This window comes from Sus scrofa, chromosome 10, assembly GCF_000003025.6.
Source record: "Sus scrofa isolate TJ Tabasco breed Duroc chromosome 10, Sscrofa11.1, whole genome shotgun sequence".
In the NCBI taxonomy this organism is placed as follows: Eukaryota; Metazoa; Chordata; class Mammalia; order Artiodactyla; family Suidae; genus Sus; species Sus scrofa.
Window position 1 is genome coordinate 50,854,852 of NC_010452.4, and position 15,167 is coordinate 50,870,018.

At 45.9% G+C, this 15,167-nt stretch overlaps 1 protein-coding gene across 1 annotated transcript in view; it reads right to left on the reverse strand.

Moving 5' to 3' along the window:
• The window catches only part of KIAA1217 (KIAA1217 ortholog), a 325,298-nt gene that overhangs the window by 148,139 nt on the left and 161,992 nt on the right, over positions 1–15,167 (reverse strand). The window contains 1 exon segment of the mRNA XM_021064229.1: positions 10,389–10,587. Coding sequence (XP_020919888.1) covers positions 10,389–10,587 — 199 coding nt within the window.

Consider the following 15,167-nt stretch of genomic DNA (forward strand, 5'->3'; position numbering starts at 1 on the left):
GCAAAAGGGGTGGGGACCATCTCACTTGGGGTGGAGCTCTGATGAAGCGGTTTGAGCGCAGCTCTGAACAAAGTGAGGAGGGGGCCAAACAGACAAAGGGGCCCACAAGTAGGGATTGAATCCAGCCAGAGGGAGCACCTTGGGTATTCGTTCTGATGTGGGAGATGCTGGAATGGCCAGGAGGCCAGTATGGTGGGTGTTTGCACAGCTTCATCTGTGCTGCCTTTGATTTATGTGTATTTTAAAGACCTTACATGGTTACCATGTGTCTTTAGTTATACTGAAAATTCCTTCAATACAAGAACCAGATTTCATATATTTTTTAAACATCTCACAATGGCACCTTTAACAGTGCCAGGAGCTGAAGAGATTCTTAATAAGTGCATAAATACATGAATTGAGGAAAAAAATGAGAAATGGGAAAAATTTGTGTTGGGAAAAATGGAAGGATTTAACTTTATATTATTGAGAGACATTTAACTGGAGATGTCTGAAAGCCAATTAACACCTTAGAAAAATTCTGGAAGTGCAAAGTTGGTGGGAAGATCATTTTTAATGACATCACGCCAAACTTTCGAGAACTCAACCTCAGCAGGATGAAACTTGGAGCTTTTCTTGATGGGATACAGTTCAATCATTTCAATATGAACCAACTTTCATTTGCTGAATCTGAGGCTGGAGCTTGGGCGATGCCAGGCAGAAAAGTAGTCATGGAAGTTGAACCTGTCCCAGGGGTTTTAGAATTTTCCCCTTGGGTGATGCTAAGGAACCAAGTGGGACGAGGGAAGAGGCTAGAATAAAACCCAAATTAAAATAAACAGAACAGTTGATGAATCTAATTTTGCTGTCTTGAAGAAAGACTTTAAAGTTTGCAGCAACTGTCATGAGCCTGTCACCTAATGAGAAAGGAAGAAGAAGGGTCCTGAGTGCCTGTATAAGTTGGCTGTCATGACAAAGCTCCACAGATTGCGGTGGCATCACAATGGAAATGTATTCCCTCACCGTTCTGGAGGCGGGAGGTCTGAGACCAAGGTGTCAGCAGGTGGCCTCTTCTGAGGCCTTTCTCCTTCTGCAGATACCTGTCTTGCCCCCTCTGTCCTCACCCGGTCTTCCCTCTGAACCTGTCTGAGTCCAAACCTTCTCTTCTTATAAGGACACCAGGCCTACTGGATGAGGGCCTACCCTTAGGGCCTCATTCTAATTTCATTACCTCTTTCGAGGCCCTTTCTTCACATAGAGTCACATGCTGATGTACTGGGACTTAGCTCTTCACCATATGAACCTGGAGGTGGGGCACTGGAGGGAAGATACAGTCTGGCCAATAGCAGCACCTAAGAGAGTGCCTCACACTGACAAAAAACTTAAAGAGCATCCCGGTGGTGTCTTGGGGGCTCACCTGCTGTTATGTCCCAAAGGAGCTCCTGGATGGGGATCGAGTGCCCCAGTGGTCCAGACAGGACCTCATCTGCAGACCCTGAGGTTGCTTGGGAGCAGTCCCCTGTCACAGAGCTTACTTGAGAAATCGGGATGGGAACGCACCAATTCCTTTGCCCAGGGAGACAGGTGTCCACCCTCTAACAACGCAGATGTGTTCTTCCCTCTGCTCTTATGCTCTGCCTGAAATATAAGAAGGCGCCAAAACTCTCAGTTTCCAGATGGCAGTAGGCAGCTCTCTGGAGGCCACGTCTAGGATGAGGGCACCAAGGCTGGAATTTCACGTGGGTGTATGACATCAAGCTGGCTTGCCTCTTAGTATTATTTTTAGAAACTCACAGAATCATCTTTAAAAGCAGGTGCAAAAAATGTGTATGGACTCTTATAGGATTAGATGAACATAAAGGATTATATTTTAAAGTCAGCTCTAAAAGACCAAATTAGTTTGGCAAGAGACAGTTATGGGTGCAATGAATTCTGCATTTACAGAAAAAACAAAAAACCCAGCAAGGTCAACAGATTTTAGAGTTTTCGTGGCAAAGGGAAATAACATACCATCTTCTATCATGTTCTACCCCCAGAGATTGGACATAGTTCCCTGTGGTGTACAGTAGGACCCCGATGCTTATCCATTCCAATTGCAATAGTTTGTATGAGAAAACACACACACACTCACTCACACACACACACACACGCACGCACGCATGCACACACATATGACTGGGTCACTATGCTGTATACCAGAAATTGACACAACACTGCAAATCAACTATATTCTAATTTACAAAAGGCGGGGGCAAAGTCCAATCCCAGGCACCCGCCATAACAGATAACAAAGAAAAAAATATTTATTTTATCTTAATTTATTTTTTTTAGGGCCACACCCATGTTATATGGAGGAGGTTCCCAGGCTAGGGGTGTAATTGAAGCTACAGCTGCCAGCCTACGCCACGGCCACAGCAACACTAGATCCGAGCTGCATCTGTGACCTACACCACAGCTCACAGTAACGCTAGATCCTTAATCCACTGAGCAAGGCCAGGGATCAAACCCGCAACCTCATGGTTCCTAGTGGGATTTGTTTCTGCTGCACCACTACAGGAACTCCACACACACACACACACACACACACACACACACACACACACACACACACACACACAAATTAAAGCCAATGTTTGGGGCCTCGAAAAAGTAAAAAGAAAATAACAGCAACCGATAAACTAAATCTTTCCCCCCAAAAGTCGTTCAGGCCGCATTCCTTAATGCCTCATCTCATGTTCCAACCAAACCACAGAAAAGCATATCAGGGTACGTCATCTGCATCTGGATACTTCCAATCTCGTCCCCAGAGAGAGCTGGTATTATCAGGAATTTGAAATTTTGCAAGAGATCCTTCTCCAACTCTCATTTGCCTTTCAAACCTTCCACAATGACCTGCCTTCCAACCCTTCCCTGTCTTAGGCGCCCCCTTCCCTGAGGAGACCGCTAATAGCCAAGGGCCAGTCACCTGGGGGCCAGGTCAACTACAGCAACTCTTCCCATGTATCAGGTTACATCCCTGGAAACCTGAAGAGTCCAACTTAAAGACATAACTTCTAATAAGATGGTTTTATACTAAGTCCTTGGATTTTGAAGTTTTCTGCAAAGAAACGTTCCATCTAACAACTGTTAAATATAACTGTCTATTACATAATATGATGTCAACAACTCTAAGATATGGGAGTTCTTGGGTTATAAAGCTCTAAAATGAGCTGCTGTGAACCTCTTCTTAAATAATGAAATCCATTGAACTCATTACATTTCTCCTTTTATCTTTTTTTTTTTTTTTTGGTCTTGGCTGCAATTACAGTAATTATTCTTATCTTAATTTTCCTGGCACCCATACACAACTACTACTTACATTAATTCTTGTTTTAATGGTTCTTCTACCTTTATTGTTTTAAGCCAAATCAAATCTATTTTGGGTATAGTGAAGTATAAATAATGGATAAAACTTGCCTTACTTTCTTCTGTTGTCTTATGAAACTTGATGAAGAGTTCTTTTTTGAACAAGGGTATTTTTACATCAGAAAGCAAAAGCATAAACATTATCTAGGTATCTGGGTTTGGACGGGGTTGCACGGCTGTGGCAGAGAGAAATATTTCAGACTAGCTTACTGGCAGACTGATTTTCTGAAACAGCTTTGGAAACTTAAACCACCTTTCCAGTTATTGAACCCTATAGCTCCACCTGTAGTAGAGAAATGCTTACCATTAACTTTACCTAAAGGTGACCTGGGTTTAGTAACACCCCAGCTGTAAAGGAAGAAACAGAAATAGCACACCCCAAATTTTCCCCAAGCCTTTTCACTGGCATCCCTCCAACCAAGGACAGACCCTGGAAAACAACGGTGGCTTGGGGAGGGCTCCGACCCTCAGATCCCACCAGCGCTCCTAATCACCTTCACTGATGCCTTCCCCACCTGCATCCTGTCTGCAAAGCAAACCTCAAGAAGTCGGTAAAGGACATGGAACCCCTCAGGTACTGCATTAACTAAACCATTTCCTCAAAGTCTGAGAAACCCATTCTAAAGTTTCAACCCAGGAATGTTAATAGCAAGGGATTGCAAAAGACATCTGACTAACTTTATTTTTTAAACTAAGTACAAACAAATCCTGAGTCCACACAATCTTTTACGAGAACATTCTTTCTGATGGGTGATTGGAGAGCCAACTTGGATGAGCACTCCCTTCTTTTAGAAAACCTCACATACGAACATCCGCAACATTTGGAAACTTTAGGAAAATTTCGGATGGTTACTTGTATCACAGAAAGCAGTTTTGCGGTATCAGGGGATTTCTTGAAGTATTCCTTTCAGGGGCTACTTCCCAGTCCCAAATCCAAGACGGATTCACTTAAAAACAAACTTAACTTTCAGGACATGTGTTACATCAAGTGCAAACAAACTGAGAAGCGATCTTTTCGATTCACCCAATAGAGCCAAATATTAGCACTGGAGGACTCCTGTTGTAGAGAGGATATTTCTTCATAACTTCTCTTTTGCTTTGTTTTCCAATGCCCCTTGGTCTGCTTCCTGTTTTTTTACTGTGTGTGAGCAGTCTGGCGAGGCTCATTTGCCAAATGAAATCTTATATGAAACTGCAATATTTACAGAAGAGAAAACTCCACAAAACTCCAGGGTTCTGGGGAACATAGCTGGAAAACCACACCTCCAGTTCATTCTCCGGTTCACTGCCACGTCTCTAAAAGTCATAAGTCTGTACCTACCACTACTTGTCATATTTTCTGAAATGCACTGAAGAGGTGGCACTACAGCTTCTACAAATACAGCAAATCAGACCCCTTCTACCAGTCAGGGTTCACTTGCAGAGAATTGAACCGATTCTGGCTGCTTTAAGCAAAACACGGGAGTTCCCTTGTGGCACAGTGGGTTAAGGATCCAGCATTGTCACTGTGGTGGCTGGGTCACTGCTGTGGTAAGGGTTGGGTCCCTGGCCTGGGAACGTCCACATGCCACGAGTGTGGCCAAAAAAAGAAAGATTTATTAAATGGCTTGTCGAAGCATTGGGCTGAATATTTACTATAGAAGTGGGACACTACAGAGCTTGTTTGACAAGGGTGAAGCTTCTGGCCACCCTGGACCACTGTGACTCCACTTTGGATGTCAGGAAGCTGCTAGTCCTGTTGGAAAGCTAGACCACACCTGTGCCCTAAGTAGTAGGAAAATAGATGCCTTGCACCTGACTTTCAACCCTTTCAAGCAAATGATGTTGAAGAAAACCCAGAGCCTCCACAAATGCTTTGGTCCCTACTTGTGGAACCCAGTGCATCTGATATTCCAGAAGGAGCCTGCTTCCCAGACTCTAACGTAAAAGGAGGCACATAAAAGGGAGACCCGAGTGGACCATGTTGGCCAGTCCTCATAGCTTCTGACCTCTGTCTGCTGAGTTCCCAAGCTACAGACAATTCTCTGGCCTTTCCTTCGATTGCACCTTAAAAAGGTGGGGAATGTGCTCCGAAGCTACTGACCTGCGATCAAACTCTCTTCCAGTAAATTTTAGTTTTTATAATATAACATTTCAATCACTACTGGCACTTAGGAGAACAAATTCCATAAGTGCATCACTTACTCTACAGAGCCATATACATCTTTCCATTTGTCTGAAGTTCACTTCTTTTTTTTTTTAACAATCCAAGGGATAGTTCTTCTTGCTCAAACAATCTAATCCGAAGCTCAAAGTCTCTGCCCATGAACTTTCTCAGTTTTCTGCTTCATTTTTTATTCTTTTTTGGCAGCCCAGGGGCACATGGAGTTCCCTAGCCAGGGATCAGATCCAAGCTGCAGTTGCAACCTCAGCCACAGCTGCCACAATGCCAGATCCTTAACCCAGCGTGCGGGATCGAACCTACATCCCAGCGCTCCCAAGACACCACCAATCCTGATGTGCCATGGTGGGAACTCCGGTTTTCTGCTTTCTAGATGTCCATTTCCTCCATCTTTCTCTCTAACCTCCTCCCCACTCCTCTGCACTGGAGGGTGATTCTGGCAACAGTGAACGTTCTGTACCTGCAATCCCCCCACTGGGAAATGGTCACCACTCCTTTTACCACCTTGAAGTAAAAGAGCCGCCGCAAAGATATGCAACATGTCACGAGGTGGGCAAGTTCTCTCTCAATTAGTCTAAAATCCTCCCGAATCTTTAAAAATCATGCTTGCTTGTTGAGTCTGAGTGTTTAAGAGGTAATTTGTTACAGAGATGGCAGCTCCTCTGGCAGCAGGGCTGGTAAAGGAGGTGTCCTTTCCAAAGTGAGCCATTCAGAATACGATCAACCAAGGCATCTGGCTGCAGTGAGAAGGCAGTTGCTGTTCTTGTTTTCACATGAGTTTTATTTTCAAATTCCTGAGGGCACACAAGGGTGGGAACATCTTGTGGCCACCCTTTCCCCCTGGGCCGACTGCGGAGCAGCCAGACACCAGCCCCTGCCCGTGGTCACATTCCAGACAGACGTTTATAAGACAGCAATGATTAAAAGGAAATGACTCCCTCATTAAGACCCAAGACCTAATATCAGCAGGACAATTTTTCATGGAAATTATTCCTAAAACCCAACTCTACTGCAAGGCGGTTGTTACTTTCTTTTGTCCACTTCCCTTCTCCTAATTGACTCTGTTTTCACTGAAGAGAGAGAGAATTTATGAAATGGCATAAATTCCACTAAGAAGAGTTTCATTTGGCTCCGGATGGGTGGAGCGGGCAGGGAACCCACCATCTCCATACAAGTAAAGATTTAGAGGCGATAGATCTTTGGAACCTCGTCACGTTATAAATCAGGGCCACTGAGCAAATTTCTTTCTTTACCTTCCTGCTTTGTAAATCTCCAAGACTGGCAAGGTGGCCTTCAACATCAGAAAAGATCGCTGGATTTTGCTGTCATTTGGCCCTGCCTGAAGTCCCAGGATAAGCCGCTCACATCTTGCACGCAGGACAGCATGGAAGAGAGAATATTATACAGATGCCAGCGATGTCTAACTTCTTTGTCCTAAACAGCGGCTTAGGACTATCCCTCTCTCTCTTGAATGCCTCCTAAAAGCCTCAGCGCATTCACCAAGCACAGCCTCCCAGCGCTCCTCCCACCCCCTAAATACGCCAAAGGAGGGATTATTCAAGCGGAAAAATGATTAAGCTCCCAGGTTTATCTCCAGGCACAGGCTGCCTGAAGTGAGAGCAAGGATGCATCTCCTCCACGGAGCAGGAGTGGTTTGAGCCCTGGTCCAGGTCCGCGCCTGGAAAGGGCTCCAGTGACACACTGCGCATGTGCAAAAGCAAAGCCTGGGAGCCGGGCCTTCCCGACTCCACCCCTTCTGGGCTGTGTAGCTGGAGGTCACCCCAGTGTTCCTGGGCTCCTGGGGTGACAAACAGGGCAGCTACTGGGGTAGCTACTGGGCACCCCCTCAACTCAGTAATCAAGATAAATAATATTTTTATGAGATATTTTTAAAAAAAATCAAAACTCATGCAATAATCCATGATGAACCAGCTATGGCTTTTGGGGGGAGGGGGAAGAGGGGAAGCGGGGCGGGCTTGCAGCATGCAGAACTTCCTCAGCAAGAGATCAAACTCGTGCCACGGGCAACGATGACACCATATCCTTAACCTGCTAGGTCACCAGGGAACTCCCCAACTATGACAATTTAAAATAAACACAAGAGCAACAGGACATAGGGGTCAGAGTTCCTGTGGTGGCTCAGCGGTTAACCAACCCGACTAGGATCCATGAGGATGCGGGTTGGATCCCCAGCCTCGCTCAGTGGGTTAAGGATCAGCCTTGCGGTGAGCTGTGGTGTATGTAGGTCGCAGAAGTGGCATGAATCTGGCATGGCTGTGGTGTAGGCTGGCAGGTACAGCTCTGATTGGACTCCTAGCCTAGGTACCTCCATATGCCATGGGTGTGGTCCTAAAAAGAAAAATAATAATAATAATAACTTAAAAAACAAAACAAATCAAAACAGGACTTAGGCGGAGATCTTAACATTTTGTGGATTAAGGTAAAATGACATTGTATAGATCCCAAAAGAAACCCAGGGCTCCCAGGTGGTGCCAAGAATGGATTTGCAGGAGGTCACAGCTCGGTTTCCATCTGCAGCCTGTGAGGCCACTCCTAGCAGGGCTTCACCACCGAGATGCTGGGATACATCCGCTCTCCCCGTCCCGGGCTTTCTGGGGAGCCTGCTCTTCCCCAGGAGCCGGTGTTGTGGTTCAGTAAAGCCAGGCACACGGGGATTTTCCCCGAACACAAGGCTAGCCTGGCAGGGGGACTGTGTTTAGACGCTCCCTGACTCACAGTTTCCTGTTTACTTCCTATCAAGGCTTGTGATAGGAAGGCTTGGTGAATTACAGCACGAAGGCCAGGTGCGGCCGGGAGGACATTCCCAAACGAGCCACAGAGAGCGGTCAAGGGCAGCGCCAAGCTGCTGGCCCAGTGCCAGCCTCATTTTCTGGCACTAAGCTCCCCTCGCTGGGGCAAACTTTTCATTCCTCTCCTCTCCGTGTGTTCCTTTGTTTCTATGCAGGAGTTGTAGAAATCACTGGCCAAAAAGTTCCTCCTGGAGCTGGAAGAACAAACACATCCTATGCATTTTCTTCATTTGCTGTGACTCCCCAGAACTTCACAGCAAGGTGTGCTCAGAGTAAAACTAAGCGTTTTGCAGAAGCACAGCCACCCCATGAGAAAACACTAGCCACCCTCAGCAATTCCTAGGGCAAGGCTGCCATCAGCTCCTGCAGGCCCTGGGAAGCTGCGGTATCTACCTGCCATCAGCTCCTGCAGGCTCCTTCCGGAAGCTGCGGTATCTACCTGCATTGCCAAGTGCACTTGGCTATGGAGGGAAATTCCTGCCTGCAAGACAAAGGGTCCATTATTCAGCAGGCTCGCTGTTCCCCAGGTATGGGGGAAGGCGCTTAGGCATTTGTTCTTATCTTCATTCTATTTTGCAAAGCACAGGCTATCTTTACACAGACCTGAACCTCGTTCATTTCCTACCAAGCACAAAGGAGAAATTCCATTCCTTGGCTGCCTCCTGTGCTCTTGCCTCAAGCATGAGGAGGGTTAAAAGAACACAAAGCTCTGTAATCCAGATGGAAAGCCCCAGCTTGTGTCACCTGGACACTGCCCAGGCCCTGTGTGTTCCCAGGGTGCACCACGCCCCTGCAAATACTGTGCCTTCATTTGTAAATGGGGTGAATAGGAACTGGAGGGACTTCCCACTTCTGCCCTTTAATCAACTGCGACCTCAAAAAACAAGAGCAGATTCTCTGTGGCTTTCTTCTCTCATTCGTCAAACGAGGACCCTGAGTTATTACTCTGAGATGAAGTATACACAATTTAATGTTAAAAATTAATCAACAATGCAAAAATAATAGGGGATTTTGTTTTGGTTGCTTTTTTGTGGTTTTGTTTTGTTTTGTTTTGAGAGCAGCCAGGACAATGTCTGAACCCAGTCTGCTCTGATTATCACCTGCAACTGAGGAAACAAAATCAGGCTACCTCTCGATTCTCTTTTCTTCTATAAGGAAGGCATTTGTTCGGTTTTAAGAGGCAGAATTCAGCTGTCTTCTGCAGGGACAGGACCCTGAAGCCTTTTGTAGGTTGATCCTGTTCCTGTCCCCTCCTTTCCCCCAGCCCACATGTCTGCAAACACAGGTACTGAGTCAGCACCTTGAGATCGCAGGTTAAGCATTTGAAACACAAACATGATTTGCGAAAAGGTCTAAATCTTCACGGCTGATACCGTTTGTTAAAGGGCCAGGAAAACCAGCAAAGCAAGATAGCAAGTGAATATTCAATACGAAAAAGCAAATGATAAGTGGCGAGGGCAGAAAGCTAGAGTCCTGCTTTTCTTTGAAGCTTGTTGAAAGGCAAGGCTATGCCAAATTCTTGCCAAGTCATTCCACTCGCTTATGAGGTGGTGGGGAGAAGAGCCCCGTGTATCTGGCTTTCATTACCAGTCGTTACCCACATTGCACCTCTTCTTCTTGGCCATTCATGTCCCTCCCCGGACTGTCAGACAGTGAAGAGGGGCTCATGCCTCACCCGTCCACAATTGTGAAACTGGGGAGGAGGTTCCCTAAGAAACGAGGCTCCTTCTACGATCTGTCCCTCGCTATTTGCTATTCCAGGGACACAAGCAAGCTCTGCTAGTCTCTTGTTTGAGGGGCGAACCCAGCTAGCTCTGAAGGTGCCCAGCCCCAGAGACAGCGTGGACTTGCCGTTGCCTTAGGAATTAGGTCGTCGAGGCTTGATGTTCCCTCAGTGCAGTTTCTGAGTACTTGTGTTTTCACAAATCAAGACTAAGTTAACATGTGGATGCATGGGGATGTGTTCAGAAGTATAAACATGTTACACACATGCAGTCATCAAGAGGCATCAGAAACCGCCTTCTGAAGCTTACCCAGAGATCTCTCTTTCGTCTGGTTGGTTGACCTCACCACCGGAAGGCTCGCTCGAGTCCGGCTGCCTCTGGAGAAAGGACTTGGAGCGTCTCCCTCGGACATGGCTTCCAAAGAGTCACCGGAGGCCTCTGATAGATGCTCAACTGGGTCGCCCAAGTTGGGAGGTTGAGGACTGTGAGACAATTTGGGGCTTCTTGTCTGCAAAAGGTATTTGAAAGGAAGTGGGAAAACAGACTATTATTAATTATGCTGATAATATTTTCAGTGCCGTCGAGGTCTGCTAATCTGGAAAAATGACACGGCGACGAGAAGTCCCTCGGAAGGGCTAGATACAGAAATAAAGACCCAGTGGGTCAAAGCATCCGTTGTGAAAGTTACTGAAAAAAAAAAAAAATTTTTCCCCGAGTATTCCACTTAGATGTTTATCACTGGACATCTACCGTGCAAATGCCATTTCAAGCAAGCAGCTGAGGACAAGCCACGTTACAGGAAAGAATGATGACGCATCAGTTCCTTTTGCCAGACAAATTCTAGCGGTTGTTATTATCACCACAGATGAAATCGTGCACGTTTACATAACCGAACATGGATGGTGCACCCACACCACAGTGAACCGAACAGAACCAATTCTTCAACCTCTTCTATCAAGACCGTTTCCAAATCCCTTTTCTTGCTAAAAGTACTAGGAGACCCCTCTTGGCAGGAGCACTGCTGGTTTATCTAGACGCCTGCGCCTTGCTACACCTCTCAGGACGTTTCCATGGAGGAAACGAGGAATAAGGTCAGCACATACCCTCCTGCGCCCCTTCAATGAGGGTTGTGGCTTTAGAGAGGTGGCTGGCCTGGGCATTCCACAGGAAACTCTCAGCTCAGATTACATGCTGATATCATGGCCAGGAAGGACACCCATCAACAGTTAACTTGTCTCTTCAATTTGGGTTCATTTTTCCATGCAAGGCCCCAAAGTGGTTTATTTTTTTTTTATAAAGTCTGCTTCTCTTACAAAGATTGGGATCTGGCTTTGGCAGTCTTTAAGAGTATTATTAGACCCAAAGCAAAAAAAAAAAAAACCTTAAACCACTGGCCAGCTCACCAAGTTACATGCATTCATAGGGTCTTCAGTGAAGTGGCTATCTGGTTATTATGCTCAGCAGAATATCAAGCTAAGATGCCCTCATCTTTAACTTAAAAAAAAACCAACCAACCAACCAAACAAACAAACAAAAAAAAACAGGAAATTACATTCAGTTTAGCAAAATAACCAAGAAATAATATTACTTGAAGCAACATGGCTACAATTACAACCTCTGCTGTCTGGTCGTCTTTGCAGCCTACTGCAGACAGGACACATTTGATGAGCTGTCATTTTCCATTGCAAAAGGTAATAATCCTTGAAGAAAATCAAAATCAAATTTCTATGTCTTGTTCAGGGTCATCGTGGTGGGAGTATGTATAAAAATAAAGATATAAGGGCTAAAAGTTTTTTTTTTAAACTTCCTATATACAGCCACTCAGTTCCAAATATAAACTCCTGCTCTCGATTCATGTCATTCACTTTCTCACTGCAAACTATCACCGCATATTAGCAATCTCCTCACGCCGTCCCCTCCCCTCAGACGCCAGCTTGTGGCTGAGACATCATTTAGGGCAGAGAAAAGACAATGAAAATTGCTGACACTAGTGTCAGATACCCTAGGGTTTGACATATCAGGAAAAAAAAAAAAAATTTCAAAAGGCACTTGGAGTTGGTATTCAGCACAGGGCGAGGCTCCAGGGGCTTCAAGTAATATTATTTCTTGGTTATTTTGCTAAACTGAATGTAATTTCCTGTTTTTTTTTGTTTGTTTGTTTGTTTGGTTGGTTGGTTTTTTTTTAAGTTAAAGATGAGGGCATCTTAGCTTGATATTCTGCTGAGCATAATAACCAGTTCTGTACGTGGTTCTTGTGCATTTAAGGTATATTTTGGGGCCAAGGATAACATGTGTGTAACAGTTGGACAAGAAGTGCTAAGAGGTGGGTCCCTGTGACAGGGTTTGGGGTTTGGGGTGGGGGTGAGGGTAACTGCTGGCATTAAAAGATGTGCCGGGAGAGGAGGAGAAGCAGGGCTGAGGAGGTGCTAAGGGCTGCCCTGTGCCATCTCCACCCATGTTCTCAGGTCTGTGTCCACTTGGGGCACACAAGAGGAGCAGGTGAGATGACTGGTGGCTTCTACAGCAGCTGTTCACCCTGGGGACACTCTGAGGTCCTTCCCTGCGCTCTCATGAGCTAACAGGTACACTGTCCAGAAGCAGTTGAAGTACCAAGTCGTCTTTCTCTAGGCAGGAGGATTCCTGCAATACTCTCCAGTAACAGTGAATACATGATTTTGTGATTTGACCCGACACTGAGCCATCTTTGAAAGGGTTTGAGTCAAACAATGCCTCTTTGAGAAACTCCTCCCTGCACACATGATGCCCAAGGTCCCACATCCGGGGAGAACATAGACTGTTGCATCCCTGGGACCGTTCTGCTTGGCAGATCCCGCTGTCCTAGAGTAATTATTACTAGTAACCCCCTTTTCACTCTACAGGGGAGACTGGTTTGAGCCCTGAGGTGTATGGTCACCCACGCCCAGCTTGGTCTCAGCTGATTGGACCGATCAGTCGTCACCTGATCTCGGCTGGACCAATCACTTTCTCTTCCTGGGAAGGGAGGTCTGGGACAGGGGAGCTTTTAGTCCGTGTGCGTGGAGAACTTAAAATGTGAAGTCATTTGAAACTGTGGCTGATGTGGACGGGGAATGGGAAAGGGAGAGAGGAAGAGAGAGAAGAGAGTACAGAGAAAGGATGAAGCAGGTGCGTGCAGGAAAAGAGAGAGAGACCGCCGTGACTCCCATGGGAGAACCTGAGAGAAAGATCAGCTGTCTTGGCCCTTGGGCGTCCCAGTTTCTGAATCCCGTGCACTGTAAGGTCTGGCCCATCAATTCCTCCCCATTAATTCCGGTCCTGTTCTTAAACTGGTTGGAGATGACTCTGTGTCTTACAAGCAAACCATCACTGAGAGAGACCAGTTCTCTGCCATGAGGCTCACACGTTCATAAACGTGGCTAATAACCGTGCAGAAAGTGAAGCTTTCTTGGAGCAAGCATTCTCATCATTCTGTGTTTCACAAATTAAACATTCTTTTAAAAATGATAGGGGAGGGTACAATATAGGATTACTAAGATTTTATTTTGCAAAGTAAGGGGCGTCCAAAAATGCTGACTCTATTGAAATTTCCCCCTGATGGTGTCATTATTGCCACGAGAAAGGAAAAATATTTTAATACCAAAAAAAAAAAAAAAAAAAAAAAGAGAGAGAGAGAGAGAAAGAAAGAAAAGAAAAAAAAGTGGGGGAGGACACCCAGGCAATTCCTATTTGGCTTAATTCTACAGTCTTTATGTTGGGAGTTTTGTTCTCATTTTGGCTCAGGAGAAGCCCTTTCTCAGTCATGCATCGTCTGCAGCATGGCCTTTGAGGCCCCTGCTCTAGATTCTGAGTGGGCATCTGCCCCTACTGGGAAGATTTGGGAAGCAGAGGATGGTGGAAATGTCCTCTGAGCACATGGGCAGGACTCAAGGGTCTGGAAGGCTGGATTTCCCCTTAGAGCTTCACGGACACCTATGCCACCAGCCTGCCTCCCTTTGTTTCCATCACAACCTTCTAGAGGTGTCCATAAATCATCAGGTGATCCCCAAACCTACAAACCCAAATGGGAGGTCCTTTGGGGTCAGGCAGGAAGGGGTGGTCTGATAACCAGGCCTGACCCCATTCATCCTTTCTAGTCTTTTCTTCCTTTCTTTTTTTTGGGGGGGGGGCCCGCACCTGCAGCATATGTAAGTTCCCAGACGAGGGGTCAAATTGGAGAATTGGAGCTGCAGCTGAGGCCTACACCACAGCCATGGCAACACCAGATCCGAGCTGCTTCTGTGCCCTACACGGCAGCTTTCGGCAATGCTGGATCCTTAACCCCCTGAGCGAGGCCAGGGATCGAACCCCAATCCTCATGGACGCTAGTCAGGTTCTTAACCCTCTGAGCCACAATAGAAAGTCCAAAGATGATTTTCTGTCAGCATTCTAAGAGATGCTGGGCTACCAGGCTGCATGCAGATTCTCTTCTGCTTCATGTGTAACATGCACAGACCGGTTCTCTAGGAAGACTGTCTTCCTAATGAAGGGATGGGAGAGAGAGAAAGGAATTCACAGTCAGTGCCTACTGCACCATGACTGATATGTGGTCATCTCATTTAACCCTCTCCCGATTTCATAATACTGACTACACCAAGAAGACAAATCCTAGAAGCAACTTGCCCGAAAATTCTAGCAAGTGAAAGAGATGGGACCAGGTCCGCAGGATTTCAGAACTGACGGTCGTAAATCATTTAACCAGGAGTCTGGAGATGCTGGCTGTAGACCAGTTTGTACCTACACTTGGCCACATACAATCTCACTAAGTCATTGTCTTCTCTTCTGTAAGACTAGAGGTTGAACCAGTTGGTAGTTAGTCCTTCCATTTCATCACTCTAAGATACATAGAACACAAAGAGAAACAATCATGTCACCCAGAAAACTTGAGTTTACTGAGATTTCCTTCAAGTGATTCTCCCTTTTGCACTTGCTCTAGAAATATGCAGCTAGCTAGCACCAGATCTAGATTTCTGCATTGATATTCTCAAGTGCATGCAACACAGCTGCACAGCATGAATTTTTAAAAGACTGCCGCGAATGCGTTTTGTCATCATGAACATGTATTTGCTGATT